The following is a 21,451-nucleotide window of genomic DNA, read 5'->3' on the forward strand; positions in this document are numbered from 1 at the left end:
AATGATGAAAATGCCCTGAAAGTTGAAAGCAGCCGAGTCACTACACCAGATTATTGGGTCTAGCATCAGGGTCACTTTCATAGTTCAGTCCAAAATGGATCCCCTAAAGCAGCCTTTCTCAACCTTTTCAACATAGAGGAACCCCTGAAATAATTTTCCAATCTTCCTGGAACCCCTGCTAAAAATAACTTTATCTACAACTCATGATACATTAGTGTGATGGTCTGTGGGAAGAATGGTTCTTACATTTGTGGTCATTGGGAATAATTACCCCCTTACAGATAGCTAAAAAGATTATTGGGCCAGTGGGAACTTATCTGAGAGGCAAAAATTGCTCTTTGCTCAAGGAACCCTTAGGGTTCCACGGATCCCGTGTTGAGAAACCCTGCCCTAAAGTGTATGTATAACCAAAACTCATCATTTTCAGTTTTTGATAGAGTAGGGAATGGTTAAAACCCTTCAGTTTATTCTCTGTTATCTGTGACCCGTTAAGGAATTTTCTCTTTATTTCCTGTTTCAGGAAATGGGAGGAAATCTCTAAAAATGGAGTGGCATTTCCCCCCCTGTAAACAGTTGTCAGTGGAACAGGCATCCCCATTGGAAGGTTTTAGTTCTGGTGAAAACTTTTGGATTCCTAATCATTTCCATCTCATTGACAATGGTCACCTGGACCATGGTCACCCACATCATTAAACACTATCATAAATGATGTATTACATGCTATTCATACTCACTATGGGATTTGTTTTCCGATTCTGCAAAAAATCTGGTTGATAATGCTCTGCGCAGTCTACCCCTCCTGTCCATGTCCCCGCTTTATTTGGGGATTTCTGCACATGCTCAGTTTTCAGAGAGTTTCTATGCTGAGCTTTTCCTCCCTATCAAATCTGAGCAGCCCATGTGACTATAGAGTCACACATGTGGGTGTATACACAGTGGTAAATGACAGCCCACTCCCTCCCTCCTCTTCCATGTCCACTAACCAGCTTAACACAATGAGAGCAGGATATTACATCTTGATTGATGGAGACTTCACCTCCCTGTTATTCTAAGACACAGGCTGGAGGGGCGTGACACACAGTGACCAGCAGAATGACACCATGGCATTATCAAAAAATAATAAGGATTTGATTTAAAAAAAAAAAAAATATATATATATATATATATATATATATATATATATATATATATATATATATATATATATATATATATATATATATAACAAGTTAAACCAGTTTGGTGATATTAATGATTTATTTTTTTCTCTGTATTTTTTTTTTTGGAACATGTGACCAGCAGGACTAGAAGCCCCTCCTGCCACTGTTTCTCTACAGACAGACTGGAAAAAAGCTGGGTCATGTGACAGCTGTATATCGATTAGGAAAAAGGGTGTTTGGATTTTTTTTTTTAAATAATTACAATGCCATCATCCACATACAGAAAGAGAAGGAACAATGTAAATAAACAGTGTGTGTGTTTACTATCACTTTAAATCTCCACAGCAGAGACAACCATGGCAATTCAAATGTGACTCTCTATACGACTGCCTTTGGTGACCTCTCCTTTAGAAAATGCTAGCTATCAGTGTCATAATGATCCTCTGGCTTCAAGATTTTCAGACAGTGGGCCTAAGCAACCATGCAGATCAGCCATTGTGACTTAAAGCCCAACTCCAGGCATCTCAAAATGTATCCTTTGCAGTGGGACTGGGTTGCACTGCAGGGGTTAATTTCTAGCTCCCAATTGTCCCCGATTTCGAGGGACTGTCCCTGATTTGGAACAAGGTCCCTCTGTCCCTCTTTCCTTCTCTTATGTCCCTCATTTTGGTCTGGTCTATATAGTTGTGTAAAAAATGCACTTTTTATCTTTCAAAAAGTGTTTGCCAGTGCTAAACCTTTCATCCAATTCTGTCCTCCTCTCTGCTGCCCACTGCTGGTACAAGGCAGTGGCAGAGACAAGGGGAGTGCTGCAGCTGCAGGAGAGGTGTGAGGACATCCTCCAGCCAGGAAATGGAGTGGTCTCTGTCTGACTTGCTGCAGCTTCTAATGCACGTTGTGAGAAGCTCACAGTGTGCAGTGAAATCAGAGTGCGCTATTTCAGTGCAGCAGAGGAGCCGGTACAACTGTGCAAGACTGAAGGGAAGGTAGGAGGTCAAATTTATGACCACTGGGAGTCATGCTGTGTCTATACCCCACTCCCACCACTGACGGCTATGAGAGTCATATGAAATATTCCACATGTAGCTTGCACCGGAAAGTCATTTTGTTTCACAGAAAGGGGTTGTAGACTTTTCAAAAAGACAAACAGTGGTGCTGCAATGCTGGAGTCTGATTTTGTGTTATGAGATGGGAGGGTGTTTGCTGTGATTCCAGGGTCGTTAGGATGGCTGAGCGGCAGTAGCGGAGTGTACGGCTCAGACGCCGGTCTTTAGCACATGAACATTAGTCGGCAGGAGGGAACTAAAATGTATCTTTATGAAAAATGCAATGCTCTCGCTGTGAATAGCAGCAGTCAATACATCCCCGCGGTATGGACAGCTCCATTTGCAGAATATGGATTTTCTCATAAATATAAAAAAAGGTTAATTAATAACCTCGCCACAATCTAACAAAAACTAACGGAAATCCCTCATTCTGCTGCAGACATGGAGCATTAACATTTACTCTGAAAAATGAGACACTGTCTTAAAGGAAAACTCCACACACACACACACACACACACACATTCCAAATAAATAAATCATGAGATCGACAGAAATCTGTTTTAATGCTACTTACCAGCTGAAAGCTGAAATCAGCCTCTCAGGGGCAATTGTGCTTCTGATAATGTATAAAAAATTGGACTTGGTTATTGGTGTTTACTAATGTTTACAAGCAAAATAGGCAAGAGGGGGGAACAGAGAGTCAGCAGGGTATGAAAAATTTTGTCACACTCCTTATAGTAGTAGATGTCAACCCAAATCCTAATACCTTAAATTTGAAAATACAGCATTTGGCCACTAGAGGGAGAAAACTATTAGTTCTGCCATACTTAGCCCCATCTAGTGGTCAAATGCAGTATTTTACTTTTTAAATCTATTTACAGTCAAGCAGCACAGGTAGCCTATTTACTTTTACTTTTTTTTTTTTTGCGCCATTCACACAGAATGAATGTACATGCACTTTCACTGGTTGAATGGTTATGCAGATTCTTTATTAATCAACCCCTTACTGGTACAGAGTGACTGCTCAAACGGAGACTGAAAAAGGCCATTTCAACACACATTACACCAGCATGGTAAACTGTTCTCTCCATCAGGAAATGCGCTCTGGAAAAATACCATGCAGCCATTGCTGGAGAGCATGTAGATAGAAAGTGGATGCAAAAAGGCTGCAGGAGATCGGCAAAACTAAGATGCCACAAAGGATGAAAAAAATATGAAAATTTTTTTATGTTAAAAAAATGGCAATGGTTTATAATGCACACAGCCAAATAAATGCCATCCAATGATGGTTTGTATCTGCTTTAAAAAAATGTTTCATTGTTCATAGTCTGGTGTTCTAGAAAAAAGAATTCCTGAACCTACCAAACGAATTCCTAACTCCACACTCTGTAGGCTCTGCGCTGTCTACCAGAATGGTACAAGGAACACAGCCAGGTAAGAGATTGTGACCCAGCTGATTACAAATCTCAGAAGCCCGTTGTCTTTGTCAGTTTACACAGACAGCGGGTTAAAGTCACTCAACTTTAGCAGAGCTGCAATTGTTGCTTGACCAGCATTAGCAGCTGATTGATTGAATTTCCTCTTCAAAAAAGGAAATAATAATCTGCAGTGTCTTCGGAAATTGGCTTATTTGCAGATATCCTCCATAAGAAGAATTATTGATGGAGGTCTTGTTATATGGCATTGTCATGACTTTTAATAGGCTCGCATTTAAAGAAGACATGTACAGATGCAGAGGCCATTATGGTGCTTAATAGCCGGCTATAAAATCCCAGATAACGATGCTTCACCTATGACTTATGTGCCGTTTAATGGACTCGCTCTAAAATATTGCATTATGGATTTCCCGCCAAAACATTGTAACCGGCACAATGATAAGCGCGTGCCCGTATAATTTATCCCATTGTAATGGAGGAGATGGCTTCACAGATAATGTTATTAGAGGCCAGGAACAAAATGGTTTCTTCCTATTATCAATATTACAAGATGTGAACAGAAAACAAGAACAAAGATCACCCGCACCACACAATTTATTGTGTCATCTTTCTGATGCTTTTGTCCTGTTAGCAATGTCAAGGACCGGATTAATAACTCCTCAACCCTATGAGGACTTCACAAGTCACAGTTACAGGAAATATTTTAACTGGAAAAATATTTGTAGTGTTTTATAGAACTATATAATGAATATAATATATATACAGTATATATATATATCACTGTGCAAAAGTTTTTGGCAGGTGTGAAAAATGCTGAAAATTAAGAATTCTTTCAGAAATAGAAATGTTAATAGTTTATTTTTATCAATTACCAAAATGGAAAGTAAATGAACAGAAGTGAAATCCAAATCAATAATTGGTGTGACCGCCTTTGGCATTCAAAACTGCAGGTACACGTCTAGGTACACTTGTTCACAGTTTTTGAAGGAACTCGGCAGGTAGGTTGTTCCAAGCACCTTGGAGAAGTAACCATAGATCTTCTGTGGATGTTGGCTGCCTCAAATCCTTCTGGCTAATCCCAGACAAACTCCATGATGTTGAGATCAGAACTCTGTGGGGGCCAAACCATCCCTTCCAGGACTTCTTCTTCTTCTTCTTTAGGATGAAGATACTTTTTAATGACTTTGGCTGTATGTTTGGGTCGTTGTCCTGCTGCAGAATACATTTGAGGCCAGTCACACACCTCCCTGATGGTATGGCATGATGAATAAGTGTCAGTATTGAGGACACGTTGATCCTGACCAAATCTCCAACTCCATTTGCAGAAATTCAACCCCAAACTTACAAGGAACCTCCACCATGCTCCACAGTTACCACGGTGACACTCATTATTATACTGTTCCCCAGACCTTTGCTAACAAACTGTCTCCTGCAACAACCAAATATTTCACATTTTAATTCATCAGCCTAGTGCCTGCTGTCATTTTTCTGTGCCCCAGTTCCTGTGTTTTCATGCATAGATGAGTTGCTTAGCCTTCTTTCCACTTCCCACGTATGGAAACATTAGTAAAGAGTGTAAGCTCCCTTGGTGCAGAGATCGATACGACAGGCTCAGAGTTCTCTATAAAGCACTGCAGAATACATCAGAGCTATATAAATGTATAATAATAGTTGTTTGACTGTGGTGGAACATTAGATTGTAAGCTCATCTGGTTCAGGGACTGGTGGTACTGACTCAGCGTTCTCTGTGCAGCACTGCAGTATATGTCAGAGCTACAGTATGTAAATGCACGATAATTAAAGTGTGTGACTAGGGGACATTTGGGTATAAGCTCCTCTGTCACAGAGATTGATGTGACTGGCTCAGTGTTCTTTGTACAGCACTGTGGAATATATCAGAGCTATATAAATGTAAAATAATGTGTGACTCATAGGCGTGCGCAGGGGGTGTTCCAGGTGTGCCTGGGGCCGGGCACACCCTAACTGGGGTGGGGCCGATTCCCCCTATTGCCTGAGCTTCCCCCTGTGTTGGGCTCCCAAAATGGAGAGTGGGTAAAGGGGCTAGTAAATCTCTCACTCACACTCACTCAGTGTGTTCATTCATAACTGAAGCATAGTAAAATTTGTTGACCATGCTTCAGTTTGTGAATGAAAAGGAAGCCGCTCAGCACTTCCCATTCATTCGCTGTCCAGTGCAGCTGAGGCTGCAGAGAAAGGCATGTGTGTTTGAGCTTTGGGGTGCACACCCTAATGCGATATGCTGCGCACACCTATGGTGTGACTGTTGTGGGACAATAGGGTGTAAGCTCCTCTGGTGCAGAGACTGATGTGAAAGCTACCATTTTATCTGTTGAGTACTTCGGAATTTGCCAGAGCCATAAAACAGAATAAGCTCACAGGTGGTAAATATGGCAGAATGAACAACATGAACATCTTTGTTTGTCGCCAAAGCCAGAGAAGTACAAATATTAGCGCTAGCGGGTGTGAAAACATGGAGGGTTATTAGCAGCTAGGGAAAAGAAACGGCGTCTGAGCTCATTAAAACATCAATAACCAGGACAACAGGTTTGAGGGTGAGGCACTAGCTTCTAAATTGAAAAGAGCCACTTAGTTTGTACAAAGCTTGGATGTCTTTTTCTTTGTCGTCAAAATGCATGTTTTGCAAATGACTTGATTAACATTTAAAAGGCCGATTGCAGTTGGTGCTCGGGGCCATCAGAGCACAGAATAAAGCTGAGGCCTGATTTTCCACCCCCACTGACATGCAGCCTGCTATATACATCATTTCACAGAGACAGATTTCTGTCGGGAAACGAAAGGAAAATGGGAAAGGTGTCTTTTTTTATTTAATTTGATTTTTATTTTAAGGTAACGAGGATTATGTCCCGTCATAACGGGAGAGGAATGATGTATTAAATCTAGCGCTTTCAGACAGACATGCACAGCTGAGCAGGAGAGAATTCAGGCAAGAAAACTGCAAAACATTTTCTCCAAGCTGAATGTTTTATTACCTCAAATAAATTTTAATAGGTTTTACTTTGTTTTTTTAATGCAATAAAAAGAAATAGATTTTCAACATAGTGCGCCCCTAGCAGCACATCCCTTTTGCATAAGCTGGGCAAGGGCGTGAGATGTCCAATCACAGGCTGGGGGTGGAGAGGTGACCACATCGTATTATCTAACTGCAGTAGAAAAAAATGTCAGGTCACAAATCTGGCTGGGCTGTGAGGTGGTGCATATCCCAGGCATGGATAGACACAAATACAAATCCTTTCTCAGCTAAAAGAGCTCCCTTATATGGGTTTAAAATGTTTATTAAGACATTTAAAAATTACACTAATCTTAATCAGCATAGTATACTAAATCTTATTTCTATTATTCATCCTCCTGCTTTGTGACATCAAGTGTGAGGTGCAGTAATGGTTCTGTCAGTCATATAAATCCTGGGCTAACATTCGGGGTGTCTGGGACGGGGTGGGGCCCCCTGCTGGCCGGTCTGTTAATGGGCTTGGTGAGTCCTCTGGGCTCTTGATGTACCTCCTTTCGATGGGAATCAGTCTTGGGACTTGTTGTATTTACTGTTCACCTTTCAGTACTCGACTTCTTAGTCGCCAATGCTGTTATACGTCATGTTTTGATATGTACTGTTTTGCTGCGCGGTACTTTTCTGTATGCCACCCCCCTTTTTTTTGCTGTATTTTCTACATTTTCTGTACTTTTTCTTTTATGTTTTGTACTAGTACTGCTTTGTTTAAACTCAATAAAAAACTATTGAATACTAAATCCTTGGCTAACCTAAGATCCCGGTAGATAACTCTTTTTACTGGCTTTAGGTGTATTTTACCATCTTATACTCACAGACAATGACTGCAATAAGAGCAAGTAGCGGGGTAAACCTGCCTTGTACAGAGAGCTGGCAATAACAAACGTTTATTAGATTAAAACTTAGAAAAGAGTTTGAATATTCTGTCTATTTAGTATAACTACATAGGCTAACTTACGCAAGATTTTATCGGCCCCCTTTATATAGTTTTTGCATACTTTTTTAGGTAATCCTGCACAACTGTAGTTATTTAAGGAACAACTACAACCAACATTCAATCAACACTTGAAAATAAGTCATATTATACTGAACATATTTTAAATGAATCACATATAAAATATGTAAATGTCTGGTGACGCTGCCAGTTGCTCCCCCGTTCCTCCTGTAGAATGACAGCTCTCAATGCCCTGCAGTTATTTTGGAGTAGCCTTGTCACCCTGCTTAGCACGCTGTTGCCACAAGGGCTTAAGCTGGCCATACACTACTTGAATTTTGGGAAATTCTTGCTGGCAGTGTATGGCCCCGTCGACACTGATCCCCTCAACAAAAGTTGATAGTTTAATTGACTTCTGTCAAAGGAGTCTATTGGAAAAATGCTGTCTATCAGATGCAGGCACTGCTTGGGTATTCTGCAGCTTCTGACAGTCCTCTCAAGCATTACATATTATGTGCGGCCCTTTGGTGATGTCAGGTGCTGCATTTGAGGCCCACTGTAGTTCATAAGTTGGCAATCACTGGCTTAGGCCTTCTACACTGCCTACATTTCCTATGAGCAAGTATCATTACTTATGGCATCCTAAGCTTGGTTGAAGTGACCCAAGACACCCTCTTCAATCCCTCCTCCCAGCTCCATCAGAAAGAAGAATGATGGGTCCCCAATATGGTGTCATTGGTCAAAGAAGAAGAATTCATATAGTCTAGGAGAAGGTAGGTAAAAATAAAAAAATGCTGCCTTTCCATGCTAAAGGGGAGCCAATTATCCAAAAAATACATATTTGTTAAGAGATGAACTTTAAGACAGAATATTTTATCTCTTTCACATCCGATGAAAGTGTTAAAGTATCCTACTGAATATAGCTGAATGTGTAACGTCTTCTATATTCTTGTCACCTGCAAGAGAGCCCTGCCTAATCAGCAATTCACAAAGCACAGAGCATTCCACATCGAGATATTAAGGGAATTACTATTGATGGCAAACCAAATCCTCAAATATCTCATTAGAGGTTGGCATTTCCATGACGAATTCCATATTATGGAGGATATTTCTGTGCAAGTAGATCTGAATCTCTCTCTTCTGTCTTTGGGTACGCTGTCCCTCTTTCTCTCTCGCCCCAAACCTTGCAGTTGTTGAGGTGTAAGTGTAAGCGGTGTGACAGTGAAAATGTGCCTATAGCACCACTTAGGAAAATGCTGACTGACTAGAGCTGTAATGGAGCTGAACAGGAGCCTGGGGCCATGTGATCTTAGTGGACCCAGTGACTCCATTCTGTCAGCACCGCTGCATGTTAAATTATTCTAAAATATGCTGCTCTTATAATGCTATGCTTAGTAATGGGACATATAAATCACCAAACATTCTGATTCTCTCCAGCCCGGCCTGTGCCAAGGCCTGATGGCAGCAATATGGCACATGGCTAACAAATGTGTACACCTATCCAATTAGTATTTAATAATGGACACCAGGACACTGTAATGGAACTCTGTAAATATGTATTAAAGTGTTTGTAACCTTTAAAAAAATGTCACTGCCAGCATCTCTCTTTTATCCAGCCATAACACACAGCCATAACACACTGTGTTTGTTGGAAATTAAGCCTCTAAATACCTTTTTTTCAAATGTCTTCTGGCTGGTCATGTGACTCCTGGCAGCTCCATCTACGGGCAACAGTGGGAGGGACCAAGATCCCCCTCTGACATCGGCCTACCCCCCCCCTCCCCCACACACACAGCCTTTCACTGGGATGACCAGTGTACACAAATGTTTCATCTTTATTTTAAACTGAATGGGTTGTTTTTCAGTGCCGGTTCACATTTGTGCGATGCGGGAACGCTGCGAATATGCAGCGTGATCCCGCATTGCACCTGCACCTCTGGCAGTTCACCCTGCCATATGCAATACACCGTCAATTAAAAGTTTTTTTTTTAAATCTTTTTATTTGGTTTTCAGATAATAAAATAAAACACAGGAATAACATACATGTACGATGAAACAAAGCAATGTACATATCACAACTTTGCATTCAATAGAGAAAACAAAAAAAAAGAAGAAAGAATTGCAATGTCATCAAACAAACAAGTAATATATAATGCCATCTAGAAAACACACATATGAGGCCTACCGCCCCTTACTGGAAACATTTGTGGGGATAATTGTAGTAAACGAACTCGTTAGCCAACATCTGAATGTATGCTACCACAATACCTGATCAGGAGGAGAAAGGAGAGGGCGGAGGGACATGCGACCCATTTCTACACTTTATCCTTAAGTAGTAATTTTTGTATGGCTCGATAGGGGTGCCCCGTCCCGGGAACTTGCTGCCACCCCCCGTGTTGAGTCCAGCTTCCCTCCGCCCTGCCCACCCCGCAACCGCCGCCCACTTATAGTTGGGCTCAGCTCATGCTATGTTTGGGAAAATAATCGTTCCAGATCGACCAATTGGCCTGAAATTGTCTCACCGTCAATTAAAAGTTAACGACACCCCCAGTTGCAATCGCATATCGCAGTGCGATCTGCAAGTTCGCACAGAATCGGATAGCACTAGTGTGAACCACTATGCAATCCGATTCTGCTGCGGATAAAAAAAAGCCTCATGTGCGAGTTTAGTGCGGATGCAGTGCGAATTCAGCCATACAAAGTGTATGGCTGAAATTTGCACCGCACATGAGATTGCATGTAATTTAGGAGCAGTGCGCTCCGAATTACATGCGATCTCCGCAACCGCACTAATGTGAACCAGGGCTAAAGGTGATTGTTAACAATCATTTTAACTTTGCAATGCTTTAGTAGATTTTAAAGGAAAACTCTGGGTACAAAATCTTTAATTTGCCAAATATTCCCCTGCACCCACGAAGAATATAAATCCACTTTGTGTGCACCAAATGTCTTTGCAGTCCTAGATATCACCTTGTATCAATAAAATCATCACTGCGCTCTACAAAGCCTGTGCAGAGAGCAGAGCTGTGGGAGGGATCCACACTACAAGCTGCCTGCAGAAAACTACAGGAGGGGGCGGAGACAAGACCATTCACCCTGCACAAGGAGAGAGAGTAGCAGGGAGCGGAGTATTACAGGAAGCTCCTGCATAGAGGAACATTTTTTCCTGCACAGATCTGGAAGAAAGACATAATCACACTGTGATTTAAGCAAAAATATATAAAACTTTTGTATGTATACACTGTCTGCTTATCCCAGAGTTCAGATTTACAAAAAAAAAATCATCTATTCATTGTATTACCTGGATTTGATTTTTTTTTTTTTTTTTTTGGTGTGCAATATCTTAGTTCAGTGCAATTCCTCCTGTATTTAATATCATAAATTGCAAGGTAACCTGATAAAATAATGAGCAGTTCAAAGAGTATCCTTCACTAATTTCATTTTCTGAGGCTTGTAGAGACTCACCAAAGTATCCATTGTCCCCACTGAGAAGTGCTCACCACTGGCTTGTTGCTATGGAGATCCATCTTTTGGCTGACAATAGAAGATTCAGATAGATACAACGTTCTGCTCTGACTACAGTTAGGACAAAATTTGAACATTAACAGCTATGCATCATGGACACCTCCAAGGCTTTTCAGCCATTTACAAAGTGAAAATATTTTCACCATCCTGACATTTAGTATTAAATTGGACAGGAAAGTGATGATACACAAAGGGTTTTGCTGTCACTTCAGTCCTGGAAATATTTAATGTATCACCCAATAAGCAATTCTCCCTGGTGACTTTGCCATTCTGAGTCCCAATAATATACAATATCTGCGACCTGATAAAGAGAGAGATTTTTGAATCTTTGAAACGCGTTGACATTTTTATGCTATGAATGAACACTGATATTAAAATATTTTGGACTCTTAGTTCTTTGGTCTGGTGTTCTCAATTTACTTTTTTACATAAGCATCCTAAACTTTGGGTCCCCTAGTTAAAGGATGCCCTGCTGAGAAAAGCCTGACCAGAGTTACTGCAACCCGTATTAATTCAATTGATACTGTTCAACCATAAACTATTAATAAGTTGAATCCAGTGCCTCCAGTGTGCGTTTCAGGTTTTATTGCTACCTGTGTCCCCTCTGGGAGGATTTTGCTACATTTCCTGTCTCAGGGACACACCAGGAGGTGAGTGGAAATCTCTCCAAAATTAAGGGGAATCCCATCTTGGAACAAGTGTCGCCATTGGCAGATTTCCCATCTCTCCTAATCTTTCTGTTACAGGGACAACCATAAAATTTGATGTGTATAGTCATACTGAGGATTGATCTCCCTAATGGGGATACAGACAACAATAAGAAATGTGGTAACCCTTCTTTTCTTTATCAAAATGAGTGCTTTGCAGTACTAAAGACTGCTTGGCAGCAACTGTGGGGTCCTACTGGCCCCTCCCAGAGGAGTTTATTAAAGTTTTGAAAGGATGGGAGCCCCACACCAGCTTTTATAGTGCTTTTAAAGATTTTATTTTGCAACAGGCAATGCATTTTGGGGTGCTCAGCACTCCCCCTTCATCAGAGCTAAAAAAAAGATCATGTAGGTGCCTACTGTATAATGGAATAGTCTTTCTGTTCCAGCAACAACCAAAGCATTTATAATCTTAGTGAGGATTGATCTCCCAAACGGGGTCACGGAAAGCAATAAGAAATGTTGTAACCTGACGTTTCTTTATAAGCAAGGGGGGATAAAATGTTTGGGCTAGAGTTTCACTTTATATTAGCAGATTTGCTCCACAACTTTTATTTGTTGTGAATAATCCTCAAACATTTCCAGAGCACAACGTGTCCTCTACTCTTTAGTTACACCCTCACTTACCTCCATTAGACACGATTCACATCTGACGCACAGACAGCTGTCCGATAACAAGGGGATGACTTCCACCTTGAACGCCGCACAGGCATTGGAGTTCCCAGCCGACGCTCCGAAGCGTGCGGAAAATCTAAGCTACAAGGGATTATTTGTTTTCTTTGATTAACGTGAATTTACAAGCTCTCTAATAGAGGCTGAGAATAGAATAAATTGTATCAGTAATTCAATAATAATCAGCGCGCTGTCACTGGAGATGCCTGGCTGATCAAACAATTGATTGGCGGCTTCTCGGCGGCGGTGGACGACGCAGGCTCACTGTGAAATCAGAGCTCGGTCCCTGGAAACAGGTCTGGTGGGCGTACAGGCGTCAGCCTTCACTAATATTTACAGAGAGCAGAGACACTGACCATCTCTAAAGCTTTCATTTAATCGATGTTGGAGATCCATTTCTCAAATATTTACTTATAGGAAAGTTTTGATCCAGGGAATTAATCCAACTGCCTTTCAGGGGTCAGAAATTATTTTCTTTAACCCCCTGGGAAGCAAAATCTGCCACCGTTAATGCAGCCTTTCTCCTTGTGACTTGCTACAAAGTTACAATGTTGCAGTGTGATCACTGGGGGAAAGGAGACTGAGGAAATCCTCTTGCAAGCAGACTGATGACATCATCTCAGCCTAGGCAAGGCCACCAACTGGAGCTTAGGGATTGTATTTTGATGATACAAAGTGGAGCTTTTCTGAAAAACGATCCTGTTACTGTATTTTGTGACAAGACAGGAATTTATTAGTGCAGATCTGTAAAGTTAGTTAGTGATCCACTTCAACATCCCATAATCCCCAGTACAACACAAAAGGGGCCAAGAGTGGAATGCTAGTAATGTAAGCCAATTAGGCTCAATTGTATTCAAGCGTAACTCCACTTTTGTTAAGAAAAAAATATCCCCTCTCAGTGATCTGTGTACATTGCAGGGATTTTAATAAACTTTGTTGCAAATTCCTACCTTTTGTTGTTCTAAAGAAATCCCTGTGTGTTTGTTTGTGTCCATGTGGTAAGTGAATCAAATGGCAGTGGTTTCTTAATTATCAACCAGCTGCTGCACCTGCAGGGCTCTAAAGAGGGAAATTCCAGGGTCTGCGCATCTGTAGACATGATTTCCTATTGGGAGTATCTCACCAAAAATGACATTTTTATTGCAGGGTATGCCTAAAATCTGACTTGTATCTTGGTGCAGACTTCTGGGAAAATCAGTGAGCCAATCACACAAGCAGAAAATGATGTCTCTGAGATGTGATCAGTACACATTCTGTGCACAGAACACCTCCAGGTAGCCATATTGCATTGCATTTTCAGAAAATGACAGTGGCTGAAGATTGAAAAAGAAAGTTAATTTTTAATAACATTCAATTACAAATACAAGTCACACTTGTATACGCTACATTATTTTTTCTTTATTTGTTATTTACTTTTCCCTATGAAAGTGGCGTTACCCTTTAAGCATTTCTTGTCAATCTAACATGTTTCATGCATTAGAGGCTGGAGAGGAAAGTCTTTAGGCACCTTTCAGGAGGAAAGCAGCTCCTCAGAAGTGTGCCAAAACTGAGCCATAGTCCAATGAACACACACACACACACACAGGCAGCTTTGTTCTCTGACCAGCAGTGTCACTCTTTGGCTCTAAATGTGTGGCTCACAAAAGCAGCCTAAGGTTGTTGTAAAGTCAGAAGGTTTGTTATCTTTTTATGCATTAAAAAAAAAAACAGCAGCCCCCCCCCCCAATGCTTACCTGAGTCCCCTCTCGATCCAGCGATGTCCGCAACTGTCTCAGTCATCCAGGACTCCCCTCCTCTTGGCTAAGACACAGCAGCAGCACCATTGGCTCCCGCTGATGTCAATCTGAATGGATACACAAAGCTGTGACTTGGCGCGGGTGCCCCCATATAGCAAGGTGCTTGCTGTGGGGTCACTCAAAGGGAGGGAGGGGCCAGGAGAGCCAAAGAGGGACCAGAGAAGAGGAAGATCCAGGCTGCCCTGTGCAAAACCAACTACACAGAGCAGGTAAATATAAAATCTAAAATAGACTTTACAATCTCTTTAACGTTATTTCAAATATTTAGGCAGGGGAAAAAGTCTGCATGTACACCAGATCTGTATTTAACTGTCTGTCTGGGGGTCCACTGTAAAGCTAAAGTTTTATCTGCCTATATTTTCCCGGTTTCTTCCTTACCCACCTCATATACCTGCTAAACATGTTTAAATAAAGCCTTTTTATTTTAATTACGTATCTTATTTAACCCCTGGGGATGTCATCACTGGGCCTCCATGCTTTGCTGTGCCATGCAGGCAGATCATGGCTGGTGGGAGGAGCCAGAAGGCTGTTGTACAGAGCTCCCTGTATACATCACAGCATGCTGCCTCAGTACCCCTCTGAAGATGAGCAGTGGGCTGGCTCGGTAGAGGGGTTATGCAAATACCAAAATGCCTTGATGGGTGGATCATGGATGTCAATCTGCAGGTGTGGGGGATACCTAGGCTACAAAAACCTGTGTGCATACTGCCCTAAGTAATGTCTACATGCAATGCTTAGCCTCCAAAGAGCTGAAATACAGTGAGTTAAAGTGTTAGAAGCTTTCGGAGGCCCACAAGCCAGGAAATGAGGCAGGCCCTGTCGGACTTGCTGCAGCTTCTAATGTACATCGTGAGAAGCTTACAGTGTGCAGTGAAATCAGAGTAAGCTATTTCAGTACAGGAGGGGAGTGAGACTGAAGGGCAGGCTGGAGCTGAGCTTTAAATCAAGCTGAAAGCACCACGGTATTATAGAATGTTGCAGATCGAGACGGATGTGAACATCCAGCTGCGTAGTGTTCAAATGGTTTCATGAGGACATTCTGTTAGGCAGTGTATCTATCCATCTCGTTGCTGTGTCTGGGCCCACTCCTTGTCAATAAACAGCACTGATTGATCGAACAAGCTCTCATCTTGTAGCAGATCTTATTCTCTGTATCTAAATGTGGATGCCTGGCTGTGTTTATCTCTCCTCAGGATGAGCACGGGAATCAAGGAATATAATTGCTGAGCCAATTCAAACCCTGTAAAACACTAAGAAAGGATTTTACATAAGTCTAGGAGCCTGTGCATTATAGCAGTGGGAACAGGCAGAACAACAAATGACAAGGACACGGAGAAGGTCAGGGACAATCTTTTAGATAATCCTGCCGATCGATAAGGCCTAGAAATATGCATTAAAGTGGACCTGTCAGTAACAAGTCTGCATGAATGAATTGCTGACATGTCACAATATACACCACTAACATGAAAAGCTCAACCTTTCCTTTATCATTAAAAAGCCGTCCTTGAGAAGCAGTGGCTTTGCCTAGGCTGAGATGAAGTCATCGGTCTGTTGCAGGCAGGAGCAAGCGCTTTCTCAGTCTCCAGTAATCAGATTGCAAGTTTGTAACATTAGTAGCAAGTTACAAGATGAGAGTCTGCAGCAGGGGCTGATATGTCTCATACAATTGAGTACACAGTCAAGAATTTTACAGGCGCCAGCATTTATATGACTGTCATTTCCAAGCTGCAATTTCAGTCCAGGATATAGATAATGACTTGGATTATGCCCAAAGAAAGATAGCCCAGTCCTTCTGACAAAAAAAGCGATAAAGACATTGTAAGGGGAGTACTGTGATGTCAGTGAGATGTAATAAAGACCTGGAACTGGAACATTACAGTATAACTAAAGGCAAAACTTTTTGTTAAAGTGGTTGTAAAGGCACAAGGGCCTTTACACTAATGCATTCTATGCACAAAGGTAAAAAAACTTTTATGTGCAGCAGCGCTGCTAATATTTACCAGAGCCCCCTCTCGATCCAGGATGTGCAGGAGAGCCTTGCCTCTCCGGGGACTCACACTCCTGTTTGGCTTTTGGCAGCAGTGGAAGCCATTGGCTCTCGCTGCTGTCAATCACAGTCAATAAGCCAATCAGGAGACAGAGGGTGCGGGGCTGAGCCATGGCTCCGTGTGTAAATGGAAACACAGAGCCACGGGTCCAGAGGGTGCCCCCACAGCAAGCTGCTTGGTGTGGGGGCACCGGGCAGGAGGGCGGAGCCAGGAGCGCTTGCATGGGTCCTAAGAAGAGGAGGATTTGGGCTGCTTTGTGCAAAACCACTGCACAGGGGAGGCAAGTATGACACGTTTGTTATTAAAAAAAACAAAAAAACAAGACTTTATTATTGAGTATCGAGTGGAGAGGGATTAGAACAGCTGTTAGTTATAGTTGGGGGGAGTACCGCGCTTTAAAGGTGTCTAGTGTAAAATAAATTAAATCATCCCTGGAAGAAGCTGCGTGGGTACGCAGCGTAACACGTAGGATAGCCAACCGGAAGTGACGTATCGGCAAGGATTTGTTTCTTATGCTCTGAACAAGACGATTAACAATGTGAGTGTTACTCTTATTTATTTAATAAAATATACGGGACATACTTCACTATTTTGGCCCGCTTTTGTTTTTTGGAGACGCAAAGGTCCGCAGATATCTCCAGGCACATTGCTGCATATATAAGGGAGGAATATCGATAACTTATTATGGTACCCATACGTCAATAAGGAGGAAGGAGCAGTACGCTGAGGAATAAAACATAAGGCTTTTTTAAAAGAGCATTGAGGTGAGCGCTTAGGACACCTAGTGGGCACCGCACAAAAGAGCACCTGCATGTGAATTTTGGATAAGAAGACTTATGGCTGATCACCATTTATTCATATATTTATTTCAAAGGACACTTTAGCACTTTATATTGAAAGCATCTATCTAAGAGCACAATAATAATTTTATTAGATGGTCACGTATTAAGAAGTTTATAATTTTTGTCACTTTATATTATATCAGTACTGTTGTTTTAAGAAATATTTATTCAGCAGGTTTTACCACCTAATGGTTTATGGATTGGAGGATTTATATTTGATTGGATTTTATTTATTTTGTATACTGTGATGCACATTTTTGTGAATATTATATTGAGAAGCACTAAGGCACTTTTTCACATATATATTTATATGATTTAATTTATTTTACACTAGACACCTTTAAAGCGCGGTACTCCCCCCAACTATAAGTATCTGTATTGTGTAGGTTACCAATAATAGTACCTGCAGCATTAAAGGAGATAACCAGGTATATAATAGAGACAGTGCGAGAATTTCACCAACCCCCTTAGAACAGCTGTTAGGTTTTTATTGTTATCTGTGGGAGATTCACTTTCTTTATTTGTCCTGTTTACCATTATCACTGAAAGTAAAGGTAAAAGAAAATCCGAAATTTTGGGTTGTTCCCCGAACAGTAATAGAAGGAAAATCTTCCAATGGGGACACTAGTTCTGGTGATCTTAGTTCTGGGGACCTCCAATAGGTTCCCTTTTATTTGCAGGGATTTCCTTTCACTTCCTGTTTCAGCTATGGGACAGGAAATTAAGGTAAATCTCCTCAATGGGACACAATGTTCCGTGAAAATTCCCTACCCTCATCACTTGCGGTGACGTCAGCACCTCGCTCACCCAGGTCTGAACGTCTGAAGAATGTCTAAATGTTTTATAACCATGACAACCTGGTCTCATATGTGAAAGATTATCCTGTACCTGGCTTTTTTTTTTAGGGAGGGTTTGACTTTCCATTTTTAGTATTCTCCATTTTTAGTATTTAGTATTAGTTATGCTGCCCAGCTTCCCTAATGTATGTAAATACCTTTGACCAATTATGTGTTTCCGACACTACATAAGTACCCCATTACAACACATATAGTTGTCGCTCTCTTAAAGAAGTGTCCAATGTGTGCGCCAATGATTTTCCTTGATGTTGCACCATAAGACAAGTAGTCTTGGCTGAATTCCACATGAATACACATTGTTATAGTGTAACTATATACTTATCGCAATAGGCGTGAATAACTGGGACACCATGATTGTGGCCTGTGTTATTATTGGGATTTTCCCTCAGCATATCTGGCAGATGTGTACCTCCAGATCGTTCTGTCCATTGTCTACATCTAATAGATGCAGCAGCGGGAAATTGGAGTGAACTGAGGAGGTTGGTAGACCAATAGAGAATTGCAGTTAGAAGTTATTATTTTATCAAAATGACCATTAAGGCCTTTTCACATGGATGCTAAGACCTGTATACAGTAAACAGGCTGTTTTTTTCCAGCGTCTCTAACCTCCAATTGCTGCGTGCAGGCAGCCCATAGAAGTCTATTAGGATGCAGTGGCTGTACAGACATAACCACTCACCTAATCTGACAGGCGTGCAGATAAAGGGCACCAATGTGTTTGTGTACAGGGTCATCTTACAATCACAACATTATATGACAATATCTGATGATGAAAACATAAGAAAACTTAAATAACTGTAATGTGAGTGGCTGATATTAAATTTTTTTAGTGTCTTTATTGCAAAACCCAATCAGAATGCAAAGGAGTGTTGAAAATATGCCTCCTGCACTGCCTTTAAAGGAAGTCATCTGTGCACTGCAGAATGGCCTCCCCTTACCATCAGAACGGTTTCTCATATATTGTCAATGCTTATCTGTAATTCGTATCGTATTTGGAAACTTCATTATGTGCTGCCTTCTGTGATACAGTGTAGGAGTCAATTATGTACTCTCTGGCTGTCACTGGGTCACTGGGAGAACTGGAAATCTGTTTAAAGTCAGTTGTGTGAAGTAGTGCCATAAATCACATTTGTGATTGGTGGGTTACCATGTAACGATTATCACATTCGAATATAGATAGAATATTTGTAACCTTCTATATACCGTATACAGTGTTATTGGATCATAGAATATTTGTAACCTTCTATATACCGTATACAGTGTCATTGGATCATAGATAGAATATTTGTAACTTTCTATATACTGTATACAGTGTATACAGTGTATACAGTATATATATATATATATATATATATATATATATATATATATATATGTATATCTATATATAGATATATATATATATATTATATGGGAAATAGTACAACATTGTGACACATCAGGAAGTTTTCCATGCAGACTTGTTACTAACAACTAAAGTTTTTAATTGGTCTTAAATATCATATTTTATAACATCGCCTTGGACCCATCATTAGGAAAATAGTTGGAGGAAATTACAAAGTGATTGAAACCTACACTAATGTGATATGAAGTGTTGGAAGGGTATCATATTCTAAGGGGTTAAAAGTGATACGTGCTTATAACCAAGAACATTTTTAGGTCCTTTAACTGTAAATATCCAGAGATTGCCTCTTAGGTGACAAACACAGCTCCACAATTGGCCTCTGAGCGTTCGCAGTTAGCTGTGACATTGAACTCTATCTGCTCCTTGCAGATGGCGGGCCCATTCATTTTGGCCTTGAATTCACAGATAGACGGCCACAAAACAGCCCTTTGTTAACAAGCTGACAGTCTTATTAGTTTCCTTGAACTAATTTAACTGTGCTAAAAGCAAAAGATAGAAGTCAGTCTAATTTATAGGTAAGGTGCATTTTGCTGGGGCCTCAATATATTATTAACGCGACTCTCTCTCCCCCTCCGCCTCCGGTTGTGGCTGCGATCGCCATTTCTAAGGCGCTATCACTGCTGTGTTCAGGGGACGTTGAATTAATAGCCCGGAATACATTATTGGAGAACCCTGTGAAAGATGCACACAGTTTGGTCTTTCTCATTTTCTGCTTCTGAACAGCTAAATGTTTATTTTTACAGATGTTTGGATCTTTTATTGGAAAATCATTATTTGCATCCAAAAAAGAGCAAATCATTTCAAAATGTTAGAAGAATGACATGTTCTGTCAAAGAAATCTGCCCTACATGGGCTTATTCATTTTCAGTGCAAGGGCATCCACTGATTACAAAGGTGCATTACTCTAGAGCAACTGATCAACAGTGATCTCCTAACATGGGACTCTAGACTAAAGTACAGCACATTTTTATTTTACGTTTTGGATAGAGGAGGGGAGGGAATAGAATCTCAGTCTGTTTCTTGCTTCTGTCCCTATAGGGATTCACTCTCCATTCCTGTCATATCACTAGAAGAGGAAGTGAGAGGAAGATATTCAGAACATTAACACAAAACATTCTAAGCTTTCTCCAATATTTTGAAAAGTAAAACAAATGGTTTAGAGACACTTATTCTTATTATATAGAGTATATTGTACCCCAAAAGGATGTGTTTGATATTATTAACCATGAAGGTCACCTTAACAGCTCTCATGAGCCAAATCATACGAATTTTGGAGCTTTCCCTTGACAACTTTCACCTACAGTAAGGAATAACTAAAATCATGTATTTGGCCAGGAAAACAATGTCACAACATTGGCTATCTCCCCAATCCTCCCATTACACACCTTTGGGTAGGTAAAATTAATTCTCTTCTGCACTAATAAAGTGTAACCTATACACGCAGAGGTTGCTCTCAAAAATGTAAGATCTACCATGGGTGGCTGAAAGCGGAAGTAAACTTTTTCTTCCTTTAATTGCGTTCCCTGCACGATTATGACATAATGTGCTAATATGCACCAGGCCTGGGGGTCAAATTCTAGACCTCCCTGCAGCTCTCTCCAGGCAAGGACCCTTGCAGAGGCTTTCTTCAAATATTATCCTCTTCTCCAGCCAACATCACTGATACACCCCTCAGTAACTGGTCAGTCAAGAATACATCTTTTACATCTTCATAAGCCAAACACTGTATCTTCTCACACTAGAGACAACTCCTCAGAAGCAGGCAAAAGGTTGGGCTTAGGAGAAACCTAATGAAGCTCAGGTTGCAAATACTAACTTTAGATTAGGGGCAGTCCAGCCTAAGGCAAGATCCCTACAGTGCAACACTGAGTACACAGATAATGGTTATTCTCCACCCACATAAACAGACTTTAATTGTACAGTATGTATTACCTATCTTCTAATGCTCTTCTCATATAATTACATTGTATACTGAAATGC

The 21,451-nt window shown here is 40.9% G+C and overlaps 1 protein-coding gene across 4 annotated transcripts in view; it reads left to right on the forward strand.

Moving 5' to 3' along the window:
• KIRREL3 (kirre like nephrin family adhesion molecule 3) overlaps window positions 1-21,451 on the forward strand; it is a 1,274,477-nt gene that overhangs the window by 268,537 nt on the left and 984,489 nt on the right. For 3 of the 4 annotated variants that reach the window (XM_082273094.1, XM_082273096.1, XM_082273095.1), the window contains exon 2: window positions 3,599-3,640. The exons of the other annotated variant lie outside the window; for it this stretch is intronic. In XM_082273094.1, the coding sequence (XP_082129220.1) occupies window positions 3,599-3,640 (42 nt within the window). The remainder of the gene's footprint in view (window positions 1-3,598; window positions 3,641-21,451) is intronic. 4 annotated transcript variants of the gene reach the window in all.

This window comes from Pelophylax lessonae (assembly GCF_965119305.1).
Source record: "Pelophylax lessonae genome assembly, chromosome: 12".
Lineage (NCBI taxonomy): Eukaryota > Metazoa > Chordata > Amphibia > Anura > Ranidae > Pelophylax > Pelophylax lessonae.